This window comes from Sapajus apella, unplaced genomic scaffold (assembly GCF_009761245.1).
Source record: "Sapajus apella isolate SASKATOON/1434 unplaced genomic scaffold, GSC_monkey_1.0 scaffold20, whole genome shotgun sequence".
NCBI lineage: Eukaryota > Metazoa > Chordata > Mammalia > Primates > Cebidae > Sapajus > Sapajus apella.
The window spans coordinates 12,107,527-12,129,301 of NW_022436960.1; the positions used below are offsets into that span (position 1 = coordinate 12,107,527).

Sequence of the window (21,775 nt, forward strand, 5' to 3'; positions counted from 1 at the left end):
TACACAGCAGTGAATGTCAACCGTCTAAGTAGAGTGACACAGAGAAGGAAGAAATCGATTCTCTCCCACAAAGGAGTTAGGTGCTGGGTCTTGAGGCATGAATAGGAGTTCGCCAGTTGGGCAAGGAAGAATGCACACTCAGACAGAGGAAGTGGCATGTGGAAGCTTACTAGGGGGATCTGCTCTAGGAGTCTCCAAGTGGATAGCATGGGAGGCACCAGGAAAAAATGTAAAGACACAATCGTGGGCCCAGGTGGGGTCTCCAAAGGACCTTCCCATCCTAAAAATCATGACGGAGTGTTCTTGGGGAGCTTTCTGTCCGGGGAGCTGGTTGGGGATGACTGGAGTGTCAGGGGTCAGAGGAGAAACAGCTGGGCCAGAACGAATGGGTCTTGGGATCAGGATGAGGTCCAAGCCATAAGAAGATGCCAAATAATTTTATTTTATTTTTTATATATACTTTTTGAGACAGGGTCTCACTCTGTTGCCCAGGCTGGAATGCAGTGGCATGATCTCAGCTCACTGCAGCCTCAACCTCCTGGTCTCAAGCGATCCTCCTCAGCCTCCCGAGTAGCTGGGACCACAGGTGCACAGTGCTATGCCCAGCTAATTGTTTAAAAAAATTTTGTAGAGACCAGGCCTTCCCCATGTTGCCCAGTCTGGTCTCAAACTCCTGGGCTCAAGCCATCCTCCTGCCTCAGCCTCCCAAACGGCTGGGATGACAGGCACAAGCCATGGCGCCTGGTCGGAAGGAGTTTTAAGAGAAGAGTCACGTGATCAGGTTTAGCACTAGAAAAAGTCACTCTGCTGGGAGAGCAGATGATGACCGGGCCGGGGAAGAGAGAATGAGACTAGGGTCAGGTCAGGGAAGATGCGGGTCTGTGCTGGTGCCGTGGGAAATGTGGACTCGCGGAAGAGGTACACAGCCGCAGAATCAGTGAGGACATTTACTAGATAGCTTACAGTTTGACAGTCTGGGAGAAAATACACAATATGTCTGTCTCTGGGTGTTGGTAATGCAAGTGTTTTTAATTTTCTTCTTAATTATCTGCAGGCAGGTTTCTGGCTTGGGCAATGGAGGAGACAGATGGCAGAGCCAGTGGGATTTATCCAGGGCTGGAATTTCTCCATGATCCCAAAGATCTTAGCCAGGGCAAGGGCCAGGTGATGGGGGAGGGGTCAGAACAGTGCGGAGGGCAGCTCGCTTCTGAGCAACAGTCACAAGTGAGACTCTGTACCAGGCACTCTGAGGGTCCCTGAGGCTGGACAGAGAGGCCCCTGATGGCAGAGACACCTGGCTACAGCACCTGGACACTTGCAATCTTCAACCCACAGTAACCCAGGCTTTTTACCTCGTCTCTGAGATAGCACCTTGAGCGGGCAGCATCCACTTCTCCGGCTCACTTTGGCCCAGCAGGGGCAGAGGACCATTGTTGGCCTGGCAGAATCTTTCAAAGGCTGGAGCAAGGGACCTGGGCAGGACCACCAGGATGGCTGGTCGGAGCTCTGGGAAGGGTGAGAGAAGGGAAAATATACAGTCAGCTGTTTCCTGGCAGACATTTTCTGATTTTTTTTTTTTTTTTGAGATGGAGTTTTGCTCTTATTGCCCAGGCTGGAGTACAATGGTGCAATCTCAGCTCACTGCAACCTCCACCTCCCAGGTTCAAGCAATCCTCTTGCCTCAGCCTCCTGAATAGTTGGGATTACAGGTGTCTGCCACCATACCTGGCTAATTTTGTATATTTTTAGTAGAGACGGGGTTTCACCATATTGACCAGGCTGGTGTTGAACTTCTGGGCTCAACTGATCTGTCTGTCTTGGCCTCCCAAAGGGCTGGGATTACAGGTGTGAGCCACCCTGCCCAGCCTAATATAAATTTTGATTGAAGCATTACCTACACTCAAAAAAGTGTAGGCTTCAAACAAACATACACAAACCTAGAGCTTGATGAACTTCCAGGAAATGAATGCACACATGTAAGCAGCACCCAGATCAAGGAATGACAGCCAACTATCCTGACTTCTAGCACCACATCTTACTATTGCCTGTTCTTGGACTTCATATAATAGAATCATACACCATGTGTCTTTTAAGCCTACCTTCTTTCACTCAACAACATATTGTGAGATTCATTCATATTGTCGCATTTAACAATAGTTCATTCTCTCTGCTGTCTAGTATATTCACGCAATGAGTATTTACCCAACCCTACTGCTAATGGACATCTGAGCAGTTTCCAATTTGGGACTATAAATGGTGCTGCCATGAACATTTTAATGCCACAAACATGAACTTTGGGGTACACAAATGTGCATTTCTGGGGCAGTAAAATAGACACATGTTCAACTTGAATAGATACTAACAAGCAGTTTTCCAAAGTGGTTCTACCAAGCTACACTCGTATCGGTGGTATGTGAGCATCTCTAATACTTTGTATTGCCTTTTTCCTTTTAGCCATTCTTGTGGGGGTGCAGTGGTATCCCCTGTGGCTTTAATTTACGTTGTCTTAACCACTAGTGTGGTTGACTGCCTTTTCATGTCTTACTGGCCATTTGGGTATCTGTTTTCGGGGCAGATTCTTGCCTGAGCAGACTCACAGTGTTCACAGAGCTACAGGAGAAGGCCTCCCCCTGCACCCTGTGACCTCCTCTGGGGGCAGCCAGACTTTCTCCGCAATGGAAGTCCTTTGGCTTTGGTGGTAAACACACCCAGGCTTGAATCCTGATCCTGCCTCTGACCAGCTGTGTGACCTTGGGCCATGGCTTTGCATGTCTCAGCCTCAGTTTCCCCATCTATAAGATGGCATACCTACCTCCAAGAGACCTCAGAGGGGTAATGTATGTAAGTGATTGAGCACCTCAGTGTTCAGGAAGCAGGGACTGAGGTTACTGTTCAATGAAATCCTGTATAGATGTTTAAAATTATGGTTACAGAAGAATGTAATGATGACGTTAAAAGATGTCTGTAATGTGTCATTAAAGGAACTATACTAGGTAATGAAACAATATGTTGGACATATTCTCCTTCTTGTAAAATTAATGAGTGAAAGAACCAGAAGGAAAGGGGACGGAAGAGTGGAAAGGACTGTGTCTTGTCATTTTTGTGCCAGCTCAGCTGCAATACAGTAGAACACCAGGTAGACATCTGAGGTTTTCGGCTATAGTCACTGACTCCCAGACGGCTCTTCTGGATTCACCCAGGGCCTGGGGGAACTCACCGCCCTGCAGAGAAAGACAAAACCAGGCCTGGCTGGTTTTGGTTCCTGCTAATTGCGGAACCCCACGGCCTTGAGTGAACATAGGCAGTTGCCAGGGAGTGGTTACAGCAGGGCTTGGGTAAGACCCAGTGCTGTGCTGGCTTCAGGTCTGGCCCAGCACACTCACAGTGCTGGTGGCTACAGGGGTGCCTGTGTCACTCCACCCCCAGCTTTAGGTGGCTCAAAACAGAGAGAGAGAGAGATTCTTTGGGAGAAAGCAAGGGAAGAGAACAAGCATCTCTGCCTGGTAAGCCAGAGAATTCTCCTAGATCTTGTCCAAGACCATCAGAGCTGTACCTCTAATGAGTCTGCAAGAATGACAGCATTACTGGGCGTGGGGTGTCCATTAAAGCAGAAACAGCTTAGATCACAACACCCAAGTCCTTTCAAATAACTGGAAAGCCTTCTCCAAACAGAGAGCTACAAATAAGACAGTGAAGACTACAATGAATACCTAACCCATGAATGCCCAGACACCAAAGAACATCTATTAGAACTAGAAGGAAGGACGTGACAAGTTAATCACCATTGTCTCCAGGTGACAGAGCTGTGTGTGCTTGTCATTTGCTTCTCTGTGCTTTTCTCAATATTCGAAAATTAAGACCATCCCAAAGAAAAACATAATTATGCTCTATTGGGCTGGGCATGGTAGCTCATGCCTGTAATCCCACCACTTTGGGAGGCCAAGATGGGTGAATCACTTGAGGTCAGAAGTGTGAGACCAGCCTGGCCAATATGGCAAAACCCATCTCAACTAAAAATACAAAAATTAGCCAGGTGTGGTGGCGCATGCCTGTGATCCCAACTACTAGGGAGGCTGAGGCAGGAGAATCGCTTGAACCCAGGAGACGGAGGCTGCAGTGAAGCTGAGATCACGCCACTGCACTCCAGCTTGGGCGACAAAGCGATACTCTGTCTCAAAAAATAATTATAATTAATTATGTTCTATTGGAGACATAGCCTTGGGGACAATTACCCTGACAGATTTGCTCTATCAACCCATGTCCCTTTCTCTCCTGCAATAATCTGGTTGGCTAGTATTTACTGAGTGCTTTTTATGTGCCGGGCTCCCAGTGCCAAGTCATTTGCACATGTAATTATCTATATTTTATAGATGAGGAGAATGAGTCTCACAGAGATGAAGTGACTTTCCCAGGGTCACATAGCTGATGCACAGCATAGCCAGCATTTAAACCTGGGACGGGTGCCTGCTGAGCTCATCTCACTTCATCAGGGAGTAGCCTCCGTCGGGCTGAGGGCACTGGGTTTCCCTAGGAGGGCAGCGCCGTCCTCCATGGGGACTGTGGAGTGAAACAGATGTAACCATCTGCTGGGAATGTCCAGGACGGGCTCCCTCGAATCGTGGTGCCCAGAGCTCATTATTGCAGATGCTACAGTGCCTGCCAATGCTACAAGCAGACTTTCCAGATGAGGACACTCGAGACACCCCCAGCTGCCGAAAACCCAAGGAACCTGATACCCTTCTCAAGCAAGCCCAGCATGCCTCTAAAAGTTATCTGGAGCAAGATGGGAGAGGATTCAGCAGGCTTAGAGGCCTCCCCGCCCCGCCTCACCCACTTGCTTCTTCTTACCTCCAAAGCCCCTTGTGAGAACATATTGGATTTTTTTTTTTTTAGACAAAGTCGTTGTGTTTCCCAGGCTGGAGTGCAGTGGCGCGATCTTGGCTCACTGCAACCTCCACCTCCCCGGTTCAAGCAATTCCCCTACCTCAGCCTCCCGAGTAGCTGGGACTACAGGCACATGTTACCATGTCCGGTTAATTTTTTTGTATTTTTAGTAGAGATGGGGTTTCACCATGTTGGGCAGACTGGTCTTGAACTCCTGACCTCAGGCAATCTGCCCGCCTCGGCCTCCCAATGTGCTGAGATTACAGGCATGAGCCACCGAGGCCGGCCCAAACTGGATTTGTAATACAATAAATTAGGATGGTATTAATGCATACAAAGCTTGTTTCCTTTTTAATTAAATGAACTCTGCGGGGCACTATGTTTTGGTTTTGTTCATCTCCACAGCTGGAGATGAATAGGAAAGTCCCCAAGGTGTCCCCATTAGTAACAGGACACAGAATGGACGCCCTCATGGTCTCTTTTTGAAGAGGATGGTGGACTCTGGGGGCCTCACCTTTTTGGAGGATTCCTTATGGTCTGTTGTGATTCATGCCTCCCCCTGTTCCCTGGGCTCCATGGAAGGCAATGACACTTTTCTTTGTGGAGAGAAATTGGTAATTTCTCTGTGTCCTTTTACCCCCAAATCATTTTTTTTAACTGAATGACAAGAGAGAGGAAAAAACACCCTTTAACATTCCTAATCTGATTGAAAGCCCCCAGAAAACAGCTCCAAGCTGGAGTTTTCCAGCTGTTTGGTAAAATGAGCTTCTCTCCTTGAGGAGCATTTCACTGCAGCAGCAATCGCTCAGGTGCCCCTCCCGACAGTCCCATTGGGCAGGCGATTTTCATTGTGTAGGTGAGGCTTAGAAAGGTCACAGTTTGTGGCCGGGCACAGTGGCTCACGCTTGTAATCCCAGCACTTTGGGAGGCCGAGGCGGGTGGATCACGAGGTCAAGAGATCGAGACCATCCTGGTCAACATGGTGAAACCCCGTCTCTACTAAAAATACAAAAATTAGCTGGGCATGGTGGTGCGTGCCTGTAGTCCCAGCTACTCGGGAGGCTGAGGTATGAGAATTGCTTGAACCCAGGAGGCGGAGGTTGCGGTGAGCCGAGATTGCGCCATTGCACTCCAGCCTGGGTAACAAGAGCGAAACTCCGTCTCAAAAAAAAAAAAAAAAAAAAAGAAAGGTCACAGTTTGTCCACAGCTCTGCCACTAGTAAGAAGCAAAGCTGGGACTCGCACCCAGGCTGTCTCTCTCCAGGCTCCAAGGCCCTGGATGCTCTGCTCTGCTCTGTTGCCTCTCCAGGGTCCTAGCAAGCAGTCGTCAACCTGGAGTTAAGCTAGTGTTCGCTGCTCTTATATGAGAGGTTGTTGTAGACTACGATGTTGGTGGCTCTCAATGTATATATTAGGTGATGCAAAAGTAACTGCAGTTTTTGCCATTACTTTTTTTTTTTAATAGCAAAAAACTGGGCGAGGTGTGGTGGCTCATGCCTATAATCCCAGCACTTTGAGGGGCTAAGGTGGGTGGATCACCTGAGGTCAGGAGTTAAAGTCCAGCCTGGCCAACATGGTGAAACCCCATCTCTACTAAAAATACAAAAATCAGCCGGGCGTGGTGATGGGCACCTGTAGTTCCAGCTACTCAGAAGGCTGAGGCAGGAGAATCACTTGAACCCGGAAGGTGGAGGTTGCAGTGAGCTGAGATCATGCCATCACACTCCAGCCTGGGCAACAAGAGCAAAACTACATCTCAAAAAAAAAAAAAAAAAAAAAAAAAAAGGCAAAAACCGCAATTGCTTTTCACCAGTTTATATAAACCATGCTCCTTGGTATTCACACCCATTGTAGCCCCTTCCCCATTGACTTTGGCCTTGGCTGTGTGATTTGCTTTGGCAGATGGGACATTAGTCAGTGTGACGCCAGCAGAGTCTTGATATGAGTTTGGGCATTCGGACTTATTCTTTTGGAATCTGTCTCATGGTGTCCTGAGCTCCTACACAGAGAAGTTTGGCTACCACTATTGAAGAGGCTTCATGGAAAAGAATCGTTCAGCCAGTCTCCGATGTTCCAGCCATCCCACTGGTCACCAGGCATGTGAGGAAGAAGCCATCTTGGATGGTTGAGCTCCAAGACACCACATGGAACAGAAGAACCGCCCTGCTAAGACCAGCCTTGATTGTAGAATTGTGAGAATTATGGTTTTAAGCCACTATGTTTAAGAGTGCTTTGTTATACCACAGTTAACGCTGTTAGCCCATATACAGCAACAGAGGCCAGACACATCAATAAACTAAAGGAAAATGGTCTCACGCTAGTGCTTTAGACAGTGCTGATAGTTTTCCCTTGGGCACTTAGACTATAACCAGAAGGGTCTTTTTTAAAGTGAAATTTTGCTTGGACTTAGGTCAATAACAAATTTGGTATCTGTTTTCTCTTGCAGGACCTTTTAGAGCCTTTGGTGTCACTCCCAGGAAAAGGTGGGGAGATAGGAGCCACCCAGAGAATAAGGCCAGTCAAGGGTAGGGAGAACTGGTCTGAATCAAATCTGACTCAACTGCAGTGTAACCTGGGGAACTTTCCCAGGAGGGACAACACGTTTCATCATCTGAGCCTACTGGTGGTTCTCTGGATGGGGCTGAGTGACCAATCAGAACTGGGTGTCTTTAGACCCATCTGATGAGTTTCCACACCTTGAGTCTGGTCCAAGGTTCCAGTTTCTTCTAGGAAGTTGAGTAGTGACCAGAGCTAATGTCCCTCTGTCCTTACGTTCTGTTTCCTATGCAGAATCTAGAAGTCTCAGGAGTTTGTGGACCCTACGCAGCTGGTATTTCCAGGAACTTTCTTTTTTTCCTTTTTTTATAAAGTGTCTGGCACCACTTACCCCCAGCCATGCTGGATATATTTCTGATGTTTGGTTTCCTTTGTAGAATCAAAATCCTTAAGGCAGAGGGAAGGCGGGACGTCAGGTGGAGTGTGAAGGGCATCGTGCCACCTTGATGAGTGGTACACAATCTGAGTGAGGGGAGGAAGGGGGCAAGTTAGAAAGCGTGGCCTCCTGAAGGCAGCAGATTCAGCCTCACAGACCATCACATAGCACATCACATCCCGCCCTTTCCTGGCCCTGTTCCCGGGCCTGCCTTGTGGTGGGCATGGTTTGGAACCAGTTCTCCCCCTTGTCACATCTCAGTTTCTTTGTTTTTTTTTTTTTTTTCTTTTTTTAGGGGATTTTAACAGGTTCATGTTCTAACATCTCAGTTTCTGATGAGAAATTCCTAACACAAACTTCCTTGTGCCTTTTCCCTGGCCTGGAACGTCCCCCTTCCCTTCCCTAAGGCCTTCCCATTCCTCGGAAGCTGCAGAGTCTTCGATAGCAGGCTGGTTGGTGCTGGGCACCTTGGCCAGGAATCACTGTGGCCTATTATTCTGCTTGACTCTGAACTTCCTTATCTCCCTAGGGCCTGGAAGGCAGGGGCACATGTGAGACTTCTTCCACAGGCTCCAGAACACCTATCAGAGCCTATGCACATAGCACGTGTCCAAAATACACACGATTGAATGAACAGACAAACAAATACCACTTGCAATCATAAGTGAAATAAGAGGCTGAGTTTCTGTCTACATGTGACTTCTGTTATTTAGACGTAGGTTTCTAGAAGGGAGGGACGCTGTGTTTTCTTCTCTGTGCTTCCCTCAACCCCACTCTAGGCACAGTGCCTTATACAGATATTTTGGTGAGTAAATAGATATTGTGGATTTTTTAAAGTAGAATGTGTTTTAAAAATCTCAGTCAAGCCGGGCGCGGTGGCTCACGCCTGTAATCCCAGCACTTTGGGAGGCCGAGGCGGGTGGATCACAAGGTCAAGAGATCAAGACCATCCTGGTCAACATGGTGAAACCCCGTCTCTACTAAAAATACAAAAAATCAGCTGGGCATGGTGGCGCGTGCCTGTAATCCCAGCTACTCAGGAGGCTGAGGCAGGAGAATTGCCTGAACCCAGGAGGCGGAGGTTGCGGTGAGCCGAGATCGCGCCATTGCACTCCAGCCTGGGCAACAAGAAAGAAACTCCGTCTCAAAAAAAAAAAAAAAAAAAAAAAAAAAACTCAATCAAAAGTTAAAAATATTATTTTTTAAAAATAGAGATGGACTCAAACCTCTAGGAAATCGTGTTTAGAAAGGAATCCTATAAGTTGACTTCTTTTTTTTTTTTTTTTCCCTTGAGACAGGGTCTCACCACTCTGTCTTCCAGGCTGGAGTGCGGTGGCTCGATCTCATTTCACTACAACCTCCGCCTCCCAGCTTCAGGCAATTCTTGTGCCTCAGCCACCTGAATAGCTGGGATTACAGGTATGTGCCACCACACCTGGCTAATTTTTTTGTATTTTTAGTAGAGACAAGGTTTCGTCATGTTGACCAGGCTGGTCTCAAACTTCTGGCCTCAAGTGATCAGCCCACCTCGGCCTCTCAAAGTGCTGGGGTTACAGCTGTGAGCCGCCATGCCTGGCCTAAACTGACTTCTTATGCCATAAAAAGAGAGGTTCTGGCCAGGTATGGTGGCTCAAGCCTGTAATTCTAGCACTCTGAGGCTGAGGCAGGAGGATTGGTTGAGGCCAGGAGTTCAAGACAAGCCTGGGAAACATGGCAAAAACCTCTCTCTACCAAAAACAAACAAAGCAAAACCATAGCCAGGCGTGGTAGTACGTGCCTGTAGTCCCAGCTACTTGGGAGGTTGAGGCAGAAGGATCGCTTGATCCCAGGAGGTCAAGGCTGCAGTGAGCCAAGATCACACCACTATACTCCAGCCTAGGAGACAGAGTGAGACTTGTCTCAAGAAAACAAAACAAAACAAAACAATAGGTTTTAATGTGTCCGCAAAATCTAGAGCTAGATAACCAATCGTGTTGGTCTCTAAAGCATAGCCAAGGTCCTTTTCATCCAAATAGCCCCAGCACCTAGCATGGTGGTACAAAAGTGGGAGTTCAGTAAGTGTTTGTTGAATGACTGGCTGACTGCAGAACGAATGAGAGCATGATTCAAGGGCAGTGCCCACAGTGAGGGTTCTGGACAAGCCTGACTTTCCACAACTCATTCTATCTAAAGAGAAGAACTCATTGGGATTCCAAACCACCAATTTATGTTTTCAACTCTAATCTCATAGACAGAAAATCATGTAAACGCCAGGGACATTTTAACAAAGAATTTGAGATTGCATAAAATCTCTAGCAAACAAAACAAAAAGAATATGCTTTGGAAGGAGGAGAGATGTATTTAGAGCCAACAGTGAGTACGTGAATAGCTGCAGGAACAAAGTGCTGCGGTGACACAGGGGAGAGAACACTTAGTTCCCCCAGGCTGGGGGGAGGGGTGCTGGCAGGAGTCAGGTGACGTAGGATTCCATTGCCCAGTGGAAGATTCTGAGGCTTAACACAGCTGCTTTGGCAGGTCAGGCCTGGGCTTGCTAATGCCTGGCCCTGGCAAGCCTGACCCCCTTAGCCAAGCACTGAGCTACCGGCCAGGGTCCTGAATGTCTGTGGTTTCCCAGGGTCACTACACACTGCAGAGGACCTAGCGCCTCTGCCTGGCACTCAGCAAAGGCTGAAGAGAGAAGCATTCCATAACCACGTGGGAGTAGCAGCCACCCTCTGATAAGTGTCCTCATTTACCCAAAGCCAGGCATCTCCACCCGCCCCCATTATTACGCTAGAGGGCAGCAGGTGCAACCTGTGTGCTGTTTTGCAAATGCATTTTAGCCAGAAGACCAAAGTCTGAGGGTTATGGCCTTCTCTTTCCTTTATTTATGTATTGTTTTAATATAAATGTAGGTGGATTCTAGGTTGCTTTCCTGACCTAGAGAGAAATGTGTGTTGCTAGACATCCGGCCCTGTGAAATGCATGCTGGGAGTGTGCTAGGCACCCCAGTGTCACCCACCGTGCATGCAGGGAGGGAAAGAAGGCTGAAGAGCCCCAACCTTACAGAGTTATCCTTTTGAAGGCAGGGTCAAACAGGGTGTAACTCAGCTTTTGCGAAGTTAAAAAAAAAGGCTTCAATGTATACCAACCAGAGAATGCCCACTCACAGTAAATGATAGGAACTACCACCATATATGGGTCCCCACGGTGTGCCAGGCTCACACTAGGGCCTTTACGTACATCATCTGTTTGATTGTCACTATAGTCCCACCAAAAAAAGGCATTGTCAATCCTATTAAGACAGAGACTGAGTTTAAGGAGGTCAAAGAAGTTACCTAATAATAAAGCAGGCCTAAGTCCATCTTTGTTTGATCACTGTCTACCTATTTATATGTGTGAATCTATGTATGTGTTCATCAATCCATCCATCCATCCATCCATCCATCCATTCATTCATCATCCATTCACCCATCAATCCATCCATTCACCCATCCATTCATCCATCCATCCACCCACCCATTCATCCATCCATCCACCCACCCATTCATTCATTCATTATCCATTCATGGTGAATAAATCCATCCATTCACCCATCCATCCATCCATCCACACATCCACCCACCCATCCATCCATCCATCCATTCATCCATCCATCCATCCATCCATTCATCCATCCATCCATTCACCCAGCCATTCAACCATTCACCCACCCACCTACCCACCCATCCATCTTGTGGTGTTAGTAATCACATCTTCAGTATATTTTAGAATAGCAGGGACCTAGGCTGGGAGCAGTGGCTCACGCCTATAATCCCAGCACTTTGGGAGGCTGAGGTGGGCAGATCACAAGGTCAGAAGTTCGAGACCAGCCTGACCAATATGGTGAAACCCCATCTCAAGTAAAAATGCAAAAATTAGCAGGATGTGATGGCGGGTGCCTGTAGTCCTAGCTACTTGGGAGCTCTAGCAGGAGAATTGCTTGAACCTGGGAGGCAGAGGTTGCAGTGAGCTGAGATCTTGCCACTGCACTCCAGCCTGGGTGACAGAGTGAGACTCCAATTCAAGAAAAAAAAAAAAAAAAAAAAAAAGAATAACAGGGACCTTCCCACTACCCGCTACATGGTGATTGGTGATTCTAGGGCCAGAGCCTCTTGAGTCCATATGTTTTTAGGGACTGAATCCTGAACTTCTCAGACTTTCTATCAGGGCACTGGGGAACCCACTGCGGCATGGCCCAGGTATCTTGTTCCCCTGACTAGTCTTTCTCTAGAAGTAAGGAGAGATGGGATCCAATCAGTCAGCCCTGGCTAGATTCCATAAAGCTCCCTTCCGCTGTGAGCTCTCTCTTTTCTCTTCAGAACAAAATTATCAAACCCAGAAACATCATTCCCTAACATCAAATAATTCAGAGAAGGGCCCCACAGACAGTAAAGTTCTTAGCAGGATCTGACATGCCCCAAACTTCAGTGTAAAAATATCTCATGCATGCTTGTCACAGATGTCTGAAATTCCACCCTTAGAAAGTAATTTCTCTGCTTTATCCAAGCAATCCAATCCTAGGACTGTATCCTACAGATGTGCTCAACAGTGATGAAATGACTAAGTACATGGCAGCACTGTTTGTAACAGAAATGATTCAGAGACAGGCCAGGCACAGTGGCTCATGGCTGTAATCTCAGCACGCTGGGAGGCCGAGGTGGGGGGATCACTGGAGCCCAGCAGTTCAAGACCAGCCTGGGCAACATGAGGAAATCCTGTCTCCACAAAAAATACGAAAATTAGCCAGACGTGGGGGTGCATGCCTGTAGTCCCAGCTACTTGGGGGGCTGAGGAGAAGATCCCTAAGCCCAGGGGTCCAAGGTGCAGTGAGCCGTGATCACCCCCCCTCCCCCCAACCCGGGGGGAAAGAGCCAAAGCCTGTATTAAAAAAAAAAAAAAAAAAGAAGGAAGGAAGAGAGGGAGGGAGGAAAGGATGGAGGGAGGGCCAGGCACAGTGGCTTATGCCTGTAATCCCAGCAATTTGGGAGGCCAAGGCGTTACAAATTAATTAACTGTTCTTTGTTTTGGCTTCTGTAAATCTGGTAGCTGCTACCTAGTACATTATATTTGAAAAATAGCATTTTGAGAAATGCATTGTACATTCTTTAGGTGTTATCTTGCCCTGTGACCTTGCAGCTAGTCAGCAAGAAAGGCAGGTGAATCACCTGAGGTCAGGAGTTAAACACCAGCCTGGCCAACATGGTGAACCCCCCCCCCCCCCCCCCCCACCCCCCCCCCCCCCACCGTCTCTACTAAAAATACAAAATTAGCCCGGGCGTGGTCTCACATGCTTGTAATCCCAGCTGCTCAGGAGGCTGAGGCAAGAGAATCACTTGAACCTGGGGGTTGGAGGTTGCAATGAGCCAAGATCATGCCACTGCACTTCAGCCTGGAAAACAACAGAGGAAAAAAACGGAAAGAAAGAGGGAGAGAGAAGGAAAGAAAGAATGAGAGAAAGAGAAAGGAAGAAAGAGAAAGAAAGGAAGAAAGGAAAGGAGGGACCAGGCACGGTGGCTCATGCCTGTAATCCCAGCACTTTGGGAGGCTGAAGCGGGTAGATCACAAGGCTGGGAGTTCAAGACTAGTCTGGCCAATGTAGTGAAAACCCATGTCTACTAAAAATGCAAAAAATTAGCTGGGTGTGGTGGTGCGTGCCTGTAGTCGCAGCTACTCGGGAGGCTGAGGCGGGAGAACTGCTTGAACCCAGGAGGCAGAGGTTGCAGTGAGCGGAGATTGGGCCATTGCACTCCAGCCCGGTGCCTGGCGACAGAGCAAGACTCTGTCTAAAAAAAGGAAGGAAGGAAGGAAGGGAGGGAAGGAGGGAGGGAGGGAATGATTTAGAAACAGAGTAAGAGGAGTTGATGAAGTACATTAAGGACTGGTTAAACAGAAGAGTAGCTGAATAAGCCATGGCACATCTATGCCATACAGTGGCATACTAGGGACTGTTAAAAAGAGTGAGGCTACTCTACACACCTTACCTGAATCCATCTCCCAATGATGCAAAATGAACAAGGCAAGGTGGAGAATTCTCTACCAGCCACATGCCCACGTTCTGTTCACATCCACATAGACAGCTGTGGAAGGAGGGAGAAGAGCCTGGTAGCAATGGTGCCCTCAGAGGGGAAACTGGGAGGCTGGGGCCTGAGCAGGGGTGGCTGTGGCACTATGTTTTATATGAATGGCACCCTCTGGAGTTGTCCTTTGGGGTAGCCCTGGTAGAAAAGGGGCTTTCTACTCTTTATCATTTCTGCACTTGTGTTTTAGAAACAGGGTCCTGCTCTGTTGCCTAGGCTAGAGTGCCGTGCTGCAATCACAATTCACTGCAGCCTCGACTTCCCGGGTTCAAGCAATCCTCCCACCTCCGCCCCCCGAGGAGATGGGACGACAGGTGAGCATCACCATACCCATCTAATTTTTTAATTTTTTTGTAGAGATGGGGCTGGTCTTAAACTCCGGGGCTCAAACGATCTGTCGGCCTTGGACTCTCAAAGTGCCAAGATTAACAGGAGTGAGCCAGCCGTGCAAGGCCAAAGCCACTGTCCCTGGACATCAGTCAACTCTTTGGCCTATAAAAACACGTTTATCTCTTTGCATATTTCAAGGATTTTAGAAGTTTTATGCCAGGAAACCAGAGGAAGACCAAATATATATCTTGGCTCACAGTGCATTTTTTTTTTTTTTTTTTTTTGAGAGTGTCTCACTTTGTTGCCCAGGCTGGAGTGTGGTGGCGAGATCTCAGCTCACAGCAACTTCTGCCCCCTGGGTTCAAGCAATTCTTCTGCCTTAGCCTCTGGAGTAGCTGGGATAACAGGTGCCTGCCTCCATGGCCAGCTAATTTTCATATTTTTAGTAGAGATGGGGTTTCACCATATTGGCCAGGCTGGTCTCGAATTCCTGACCTCGCAATCCCCCCGCCTCAGCCTCCCAAAGTGCTGGGATTAAAGGCATGAGCCACCGTGACCGGCCTAAATACAGATCTCATCATATCACAGTACCTCACTGAGTGGTGGTAAAACTTAAAGTTGTAAATACACGAAAGGCTATCAGGACACTTCTGGCCAGTTCACAGCGCTGCAGAAGCGTTACCTGTGTTTATTACTCTGTGCCCTGTGCCGGAGACACAATGGTGAATAAGACAGTCATAGCCCATGCTCGCAGGGGTTTACCATCCCAGGAGACAGACATTAAACACATAATTACCATGGTGTCTGTCTCCCAGGAAAAGATAGAAAAGTAAATAGTTAACTATAACACCATGTGCTTAGCCCTCCCGGGCTGTGGACTGGGGGTGGAGGAGGAGAAGGGGCTGAGTCTAAAAGGAGAATACGGGTCAGACTAGCAGCAGGCTGGGGAGGAAGAAGCCCTCTAGGCTCAGGGGTCTGCAGGAGCAAGGCAGGGAGGTATGTAGGGGGACCAGCTGTCCGTGCTTCAGAGCCTGACATAAGGTGGGAGGGGACAGGGGCAGGAGCTGGGCAGGAAAGCAGAAGCCGGCTTGTGGAGAGCCTCCTGTCCTGTCAAGGAATTTGGATTTATCTCGGAGCCTCAGGAAATCGCTGAAGGTTCTGAGCAGTGAGTGATTTGTGAGACTTGCCTTTTAGGATGATCACTCGGGCTGCAGGTCAGGGATGGCAGGGCAGCCAAAGTGGGAGGTTGGCAGATGAGAGGGGAGCACAGGGCAGAGACAGGAGCATCAGAAAGTCTCCCTCACAGGCATGAAAGGAAAATAGATCTCGAGATCCCAAAATCACTAAGCGAAAGGGAAAAGTCAAGCTGGGAACTATGCAAGCCTGCCTCCCATTTTATTCCTAAATAAGATAGCTACAAGATGAATTCCTTGTGGGCTTCAAAATCTTTACCCTGAAATAGTTCTAGTGAATTTCACCCTGGCAATGTAAATTGACAGCGTATTTTCACTGGTGCCCGACAAAGGGTAGACAGAACTCAAAGTCATCCCTCTGCTCACCTGAGACAAATGCATATCTGATTGCTTCCTCTGCCCTATTGTTTATGTAAAAATGCAGATTCACAGCTGGGGGCAGTGGCTCATGCCTACAATCTCAGCACTTTGGGAGGCCAAGGTGGGCCAATCACGAGGTCAGATCAACACCAACCTGGCTAACTTGGTGAAACCCCATCTCTACTAAAAATAGAAAAAAATTGGCCAGGTACGGTGGCTCACACCTATAATCCCAGCACTTTGGGAGGCCGAGGTGGGTGGATCACGAGATCAAGAGATCGAGACCACCCTGGTCAACATGGTGAAACCCCGTCTCTACTAACAATACAAAAATTAGCTGGGCATGGTAGTGCACACCTGTATTCCCAACTACTCCAGAAGCTGAGGCAGGAGAATTGCTTGAACCTAGGAGGTGGAGGTTGCAGTGAGCTGAGATCGCGCCACTGCACTTCAGCCTGGGTAACAAGAGCAAAACTCCATCTCAAAAAAAAAAAAAAAAGAAAGAAAGAAAAAAATTAGCTGGGTGCAGTGGTATGCACCTGTAATCCCAACTAGTCAGGAGGCTGAGGCAGGAGAGTCGCTTGAACCCGGGAGGCGAAGTTGCAGTGAGCCGAGATCGAGATTGGGCCACTGCACTCCAGCCTGGGCAACAGAGCGAAACTACATCTCGAAAAAATAAATAAATAAAGGCAAATTAACTGAGCCACACTAAGGCATGACTATTCCTATACCCCCATCTCACATGTAAATTGTGTATTCAGTGAAAGGCTAATCAGTCTTACACATATTGATTGATTTCTCATGTCTCCCTAGAATGTATAAAACCAAGCTGTGGTGCATGTCTGTAATCCCAGTTACTCCAGAAGGCGAGGTGGCTCAAGCCTATAATTCCAGCACTTTGGGAGGCCAAGTTGGGCAGATCACTTGAAGTCAAGAGCTCAAGATCAGCCTGGCCAACATGGCAAAATCCTGTCTCTACTAAAAATACAAAAATTAACCGGGTGTGGTGGCGCACACCTGTAATCCCAGCTACCTGGGAGGCTGAGGCAGGAGAATCACTTAAACCCAGGAGGTGGAGGTTGCAGTGAGTTGAGATTGTACCACCGCACTCCAGCCTGGGCAAGAGAGTGAGACCCTGTCTCAAAAGCCAAAACCAAAACCAAAACCTGTGTATATATCCTTGAGTATATGTTCTCAGGACCTCCTGAGGCTATGTGTTAAGGCTGTGTCCTTAACTTTGGCAAAATAAACTTTTTTTTTTTCATGAGATGGAGTTTCGCTCTTGTCTCCCAGGCTAGAGTGCAGCAGCATGATCTCAGCTTACTGCAACCTCCATCACCCGGTTCAAGCGGTTCCCCTGCTTCAGCCTCCCCAGTGGCTGGGATTACAGGCACCTGCCACCACGCTTGGCTAATTTTTGTATTTTTAGTAGAGGCACGGTTTCATCATGTTGGCCAGGCTAGTCTTGAACTCCTGACCTCAAGTGATCTGCACACCTTGGCCTCCCAAAGTGCTGGGATGGGACTACAGGCATGAGCCACCACACCCGGCTGGCAAAATAAACTTTCTAAATTGATTGAGACCTGTCTCAGATGCTCTTGGGTTCACACAGGAAAGAACCTCGCAAGAGAGAGGCTGCCTTCAGCCTTCATGGGCCCGGCAAGGCCTTCATGAGCAGGCGGTGCTCAGCACACCTCAAGAAGCAGCTGAGGCTGCTCCTGTGATCCAGAAACAAGGAAGCAGGCTCACACCCGGGGTGGGGGGTGTTCTTTCAGTTCAGTGAAGACAAGGCTTTCCATCTGCTGTACTCACTGCTGGACGTGCACCATCAACAGTGCCTGGCACATGAAAGGTGCCCAATAAATGTTCGCTGCCAGCCAGGTACGGTGGCTCACGTCTGTAATCCTAGCACTTTGGGAGGCCTAGGTGGGCGGATGACTTGAGGATAGGAGTTTGAGACCAGCCTGGCCAACATGGTGAAACCCCATCTCTACGAAAAATTCAAAAATTAGCCAAGTATGGTGGCGCACGTCTATAATCCCAGCTACTCGGGAGGCTAAGCCACAAGAATCACTTGAACCCAGGAGGCAGAGGTTGCAGTGAGCCGGGATCTCGTCACTGCACTCCAGCCTGGGCGACAGAGCGAGAGTCTGTCTATACATAAATAAATAAAGTTCACTGTCAGGAGAGATGGGCAGAGCTCATCTTCAGACATCATCTTGTGGGCTCTCACAAAGGCAGCTGAGCTAAGGCAGCCAGGGAGGCAGGAGAGAAACTTTGTGACTCAGAAGCAAGTATTTCAAGGAGGAATTTATGGTCTGGGGAAGTCAAGGAAGATAAAACCCAACAAGCATCCTTCTCCCAGTTTATCCCCAGGAAGCCCTCACAGCTCCGCCAGCCCCAAAGCACAGGGAGCGCTTTCTGTTCACCTAGGATCATATTTAGAACATCGAAGGGTGCATGTGAAAAACAGAAGACACAGCTTCCTTGAAGCCTCTGGTCTAGTAAGAAGATACTATTATTCACAAGAATAAACAACTCCTAGCATTACAAAACTCTGATTTTGGTTTCTGTAGATGTCCCCTGGATCACTTCCCCAGAGTCCCACAGCTTGATAATGGAAGAACAGAATGAGTAGGTGTGCAGACCTTGTCTCTACTCATTATTTTCTGTGGTAGGAGTTGCTCAATGTTTGCCAAGAGAGTTGCTGGTGGTAGCCTAAATACAACTGCAAATTTGCAAAATAAGTGTTGCTCAAGGAAGAAGGCATCCTAACTGCAGAAACATTTTATTTAAAAATATTGTATTATAATAGCGGAGACAAAAGATTGGGGAAATGCTGGTAGTCATAATTAAGATTTGACTACCAAATCAAATTTAATAGGTCAAATACAAGGGCTCCCCACATGCAAAGAATTGTTAATGAAACAAGTATTTTCTTTCTTTTCTTTCTCTTTCTTTCCTTCGTTCTTTCTTCCTTTCCCTTCCTTCCTTCCTTTCTTTCTTCCTCCTTTCCTTCCTTTTTCTTTTCTTTCTTTTTTTTTTTCTTTCTTTTCTTTCTCTCTTTCTCCCTTTCTCTCCCTCTCTTTCTTTCTTTGACAGAGTCTCGCTCTGTTGCCATGCTAGAGTGCAGTGGCACAATCTTGGCTCACTGCAACCTCTACCTCCTGGGTTCAAATGACTCTCCTGCCTCAGCCTCCCAAGTAGCAGGGAATACAGGTGCCCACTGCCATGCCCAGCTAATTTTTGTATTTTTAGTAGAGATGGGGTTTCACCATATTGGCCAGGCTGGTCTCAAACTCCTGACCTTCTGATCTGCCTGCCTCAGCCTCCCAAAGTGTTGGGATTACAGGCATGAGCCACCACACTTGGCCCAAACATTAGCTTTATGACTCTGAAAATTTGGGAATAATTCTGTCTGCCCAGTGTGACTGTGAATGGCCATTCTTAGAGAGTTCTAGAATATCTGAAAGCCTCATTCTTCATGTGAATCTGCTTTTAGCTACTTAGCCAAATAAAGCAACCCAACCAAGTGGCAAAAGTCCAAGGTATGACTGCTATGGGCAACAAAGGCCAGCCCTTCTGTTTCACAGTTTGCTTGGCCTGTAAAACTAGAGCACATGTGTTTGCTTATTTACTGCAGAGTTTCTACAACGGGTCCATCAGGTCAAATTCCTGTAACCACAAAATATGATCCATGAAATCTACATGCAGGGTGAGTGTATGATGCTGCCAACAGTAAATGCTGAGTCATCGGTTCCATGGTTAGTCCTAGCGATAAACCAGGCAGTTGCTCTAATGATGTTTAGCTACTTCTTGCCTGCACAGCTCAACCAAAGGCCAGATCTACAAGCCTACTTCAAGGTCACCAGGAACACCACTGCCTGGTTGGAGAGACTGGGGGCTCCACACATCTCCATCTCCGGGAGAGAATTTGCCAGAGTGGTAAGCACCTAGAGATACCACCTGCATACACAGAAGACATGCTGAACTAATAGCAAGGTATGCCCACTCTTCGGGCCTTGGTGTCTTTCTTTTATTATTTATTTATTTATTTATTTTGAGACAGGGTCTCACTCTGTCACCCAGGCTGGAGTGCGGTGGCACAATCACAACCTACTGCAGCCTTGACCTCCTAGGATCAAGCGACTTCCCACCTCAGCTTCGTGAGTAGCTGCTACAGGTACACTGCACCATGCCTGGCTAACTTTTGTGTTTTTTTTTTTTTTTTTTTTTTGAGACAGAGTCTCACACTATCGCCCAGGCTGGAGTGCAATGGTGTGATCTCGGCTCACTGCAACCTCCACCTCCTGGGTTCAAAAGATTCTCCTGCCTCAGCGTCTCAAGTAGCTAGGACTACAGGAGCACACCACCATGTCTGGCTAATTTTTGTATATTTAGTAGAGACAGGGTTTCACCATATTGGCTAGGCTGGTCTTGAACACCTAACCTTGGATGCACCCACCTTGGCCTCCCAAAGTGCTGGAATTACAGGCATAAGCCACTTTGCCCAACCTAACTTTTGGAATTTTGGTAGAGACAGAGTTTCACCATCTTGCCCAGGCTGGTTTTGAACTCTTGAGCTCAAGTGATCCCCCTGCCTTGGCATCCCGAAAGTGCTGAGGTTACAGCAATGAGCCACTGCTCCCGGCAATGGTCTGTTTCTTCATGTCAAATGCCACACGTGCAGGACAGACATTTTGTTAGCATCTTCTAGTTCTATCATTTTCAGAATCTGTAACTAGTTAAACAATAATTTAAGAGCTAGCAATGTTATTGATTTTTAAGTTTTGGGTTTTTAAAATAGATTCCTAGCCAGGCACAGTGGCTCATGCCTGTAATTCCAGCACTTTGGGAGGCCAAGGTGGGTGGATTGCTTGGGCTCAGGAGTTTAAGACCAGCCTGGGCAAAATGGTGAGACCTTGTCTTTACTAAAAATACAAGAAAATAGCCAGAAGTGGTAGTACACACCTGTGGTCCCAGCTACTTGGGAGGCTGAAGTAGGAGTGTCACTTGAGAGTATGTAACGGAGGTTGCAGTGAGCCAAGATCACACCACTGCCAAGAACACGCCACTGCATTCCAGCCTGGGTGACAGAGAGACACCCTGTCTCAAGAAAAAAAAAATCCTTTGTTAGAGATGTGTGTTTGTTTCTTTCTCTTTTTTTGAGACAGAGTCTTATTCTGCCACCCAGGCTGGAGTGCAGTGGTGCGATCTTGGCTCACTGTAACCTCCACCTCCTGGATTTAAGCAATTCTCCTGCCTTACCCTTCCAAGTAGCTGGGATTACAGGTGCATGCCACCACAGCTGGCTAATTTTTGTATCTTTAGCAGAAATGTGGTTTCACTGTGTTGGCCAGGCTGGTCTCAAACTCCTGACCTTAAATGATCCGCCCACCTCAGCCTCCCAAAGTGCTGGGACTACAGGCGTGAGCCACTGCGCCCAAACTGTATTTCTTTAATTGAGAATAAAATTGCCTTCAGTTGGTTGGTGCTTAGAATTACTGGTCTCCAAATCATACATTGATCCAGAATAACATTTGCCCTGCTCTGAAGAAGAATGCCACATAAGAGTGTAAACGTATAGAAAGAAATGTACATAATAAAGCCATTTCAGAAGCAGATATGATGGGACAGATATACTGGCAGATGCCCTTTAAACTTGATCCTCTCATGCTAGGCCTAAAATAAGACAGTTAGGTTTAGTGTATGTACATATGGGTTACATTTCAGAAGACATGAAATTGGTCTCAATCTAAATAAAAATGAGCTAAGCTCTGCCTGGGTTAATTTACATTCATCTATCAACAGCCTTGCAGAGATGGTTACGTAAGTGCTACAGGATGGTTCCAGCACTTGTTTTGAAGGGTCTTTCAGGCCATTCAAGCTGCATCCCAAAATAGTCGGGGTTGGGCCCTATTCTATACTGCCTGAGCCTTCACAAACTGCAAACCCCCATATCAGTCATGGTTATGCCC

At 47.6% G+C, this 21,775-nt stretch overlaps 1 protein-coding gene across 4 annotated transcripts in view; it reads right to left on the reverse strand.

The window, feature by feature from the left end:
* DGLUCY (D-glutamate cyclase) overlaps positions 1–21,775 on the reverse strand; it is a 107,860-nt gene that overhangs the window by 53,428 nt on the left and 32,657 nt on the right. For 2 of the 4 annotated variants that reach the window (XM_032287642.1, XM_032287641.1), the window contains 2 exons: positions 7,772–7,902; positions 1,353–1,506 (listed from right to left, as the gene is read on the reverse strand). In XM_032287642.1, coding sequence (XP_032143533.1) covers positions 1,353–1,506; positions 7,772–7,874 — 257 coding nt within the window. In that variant the 5' untranslated portion in view covers positions 7,875–7,902. Of the gene's footprint in view, positions 1–1,352; positions 1,507–7,771; positions 7,903–10,857; positions 10,905–21,775 lie in introns of those variants that run through there. The other 2 variants (XM_032287643.1, XM_032287644.1) reach the window with 2 other exon arrangements.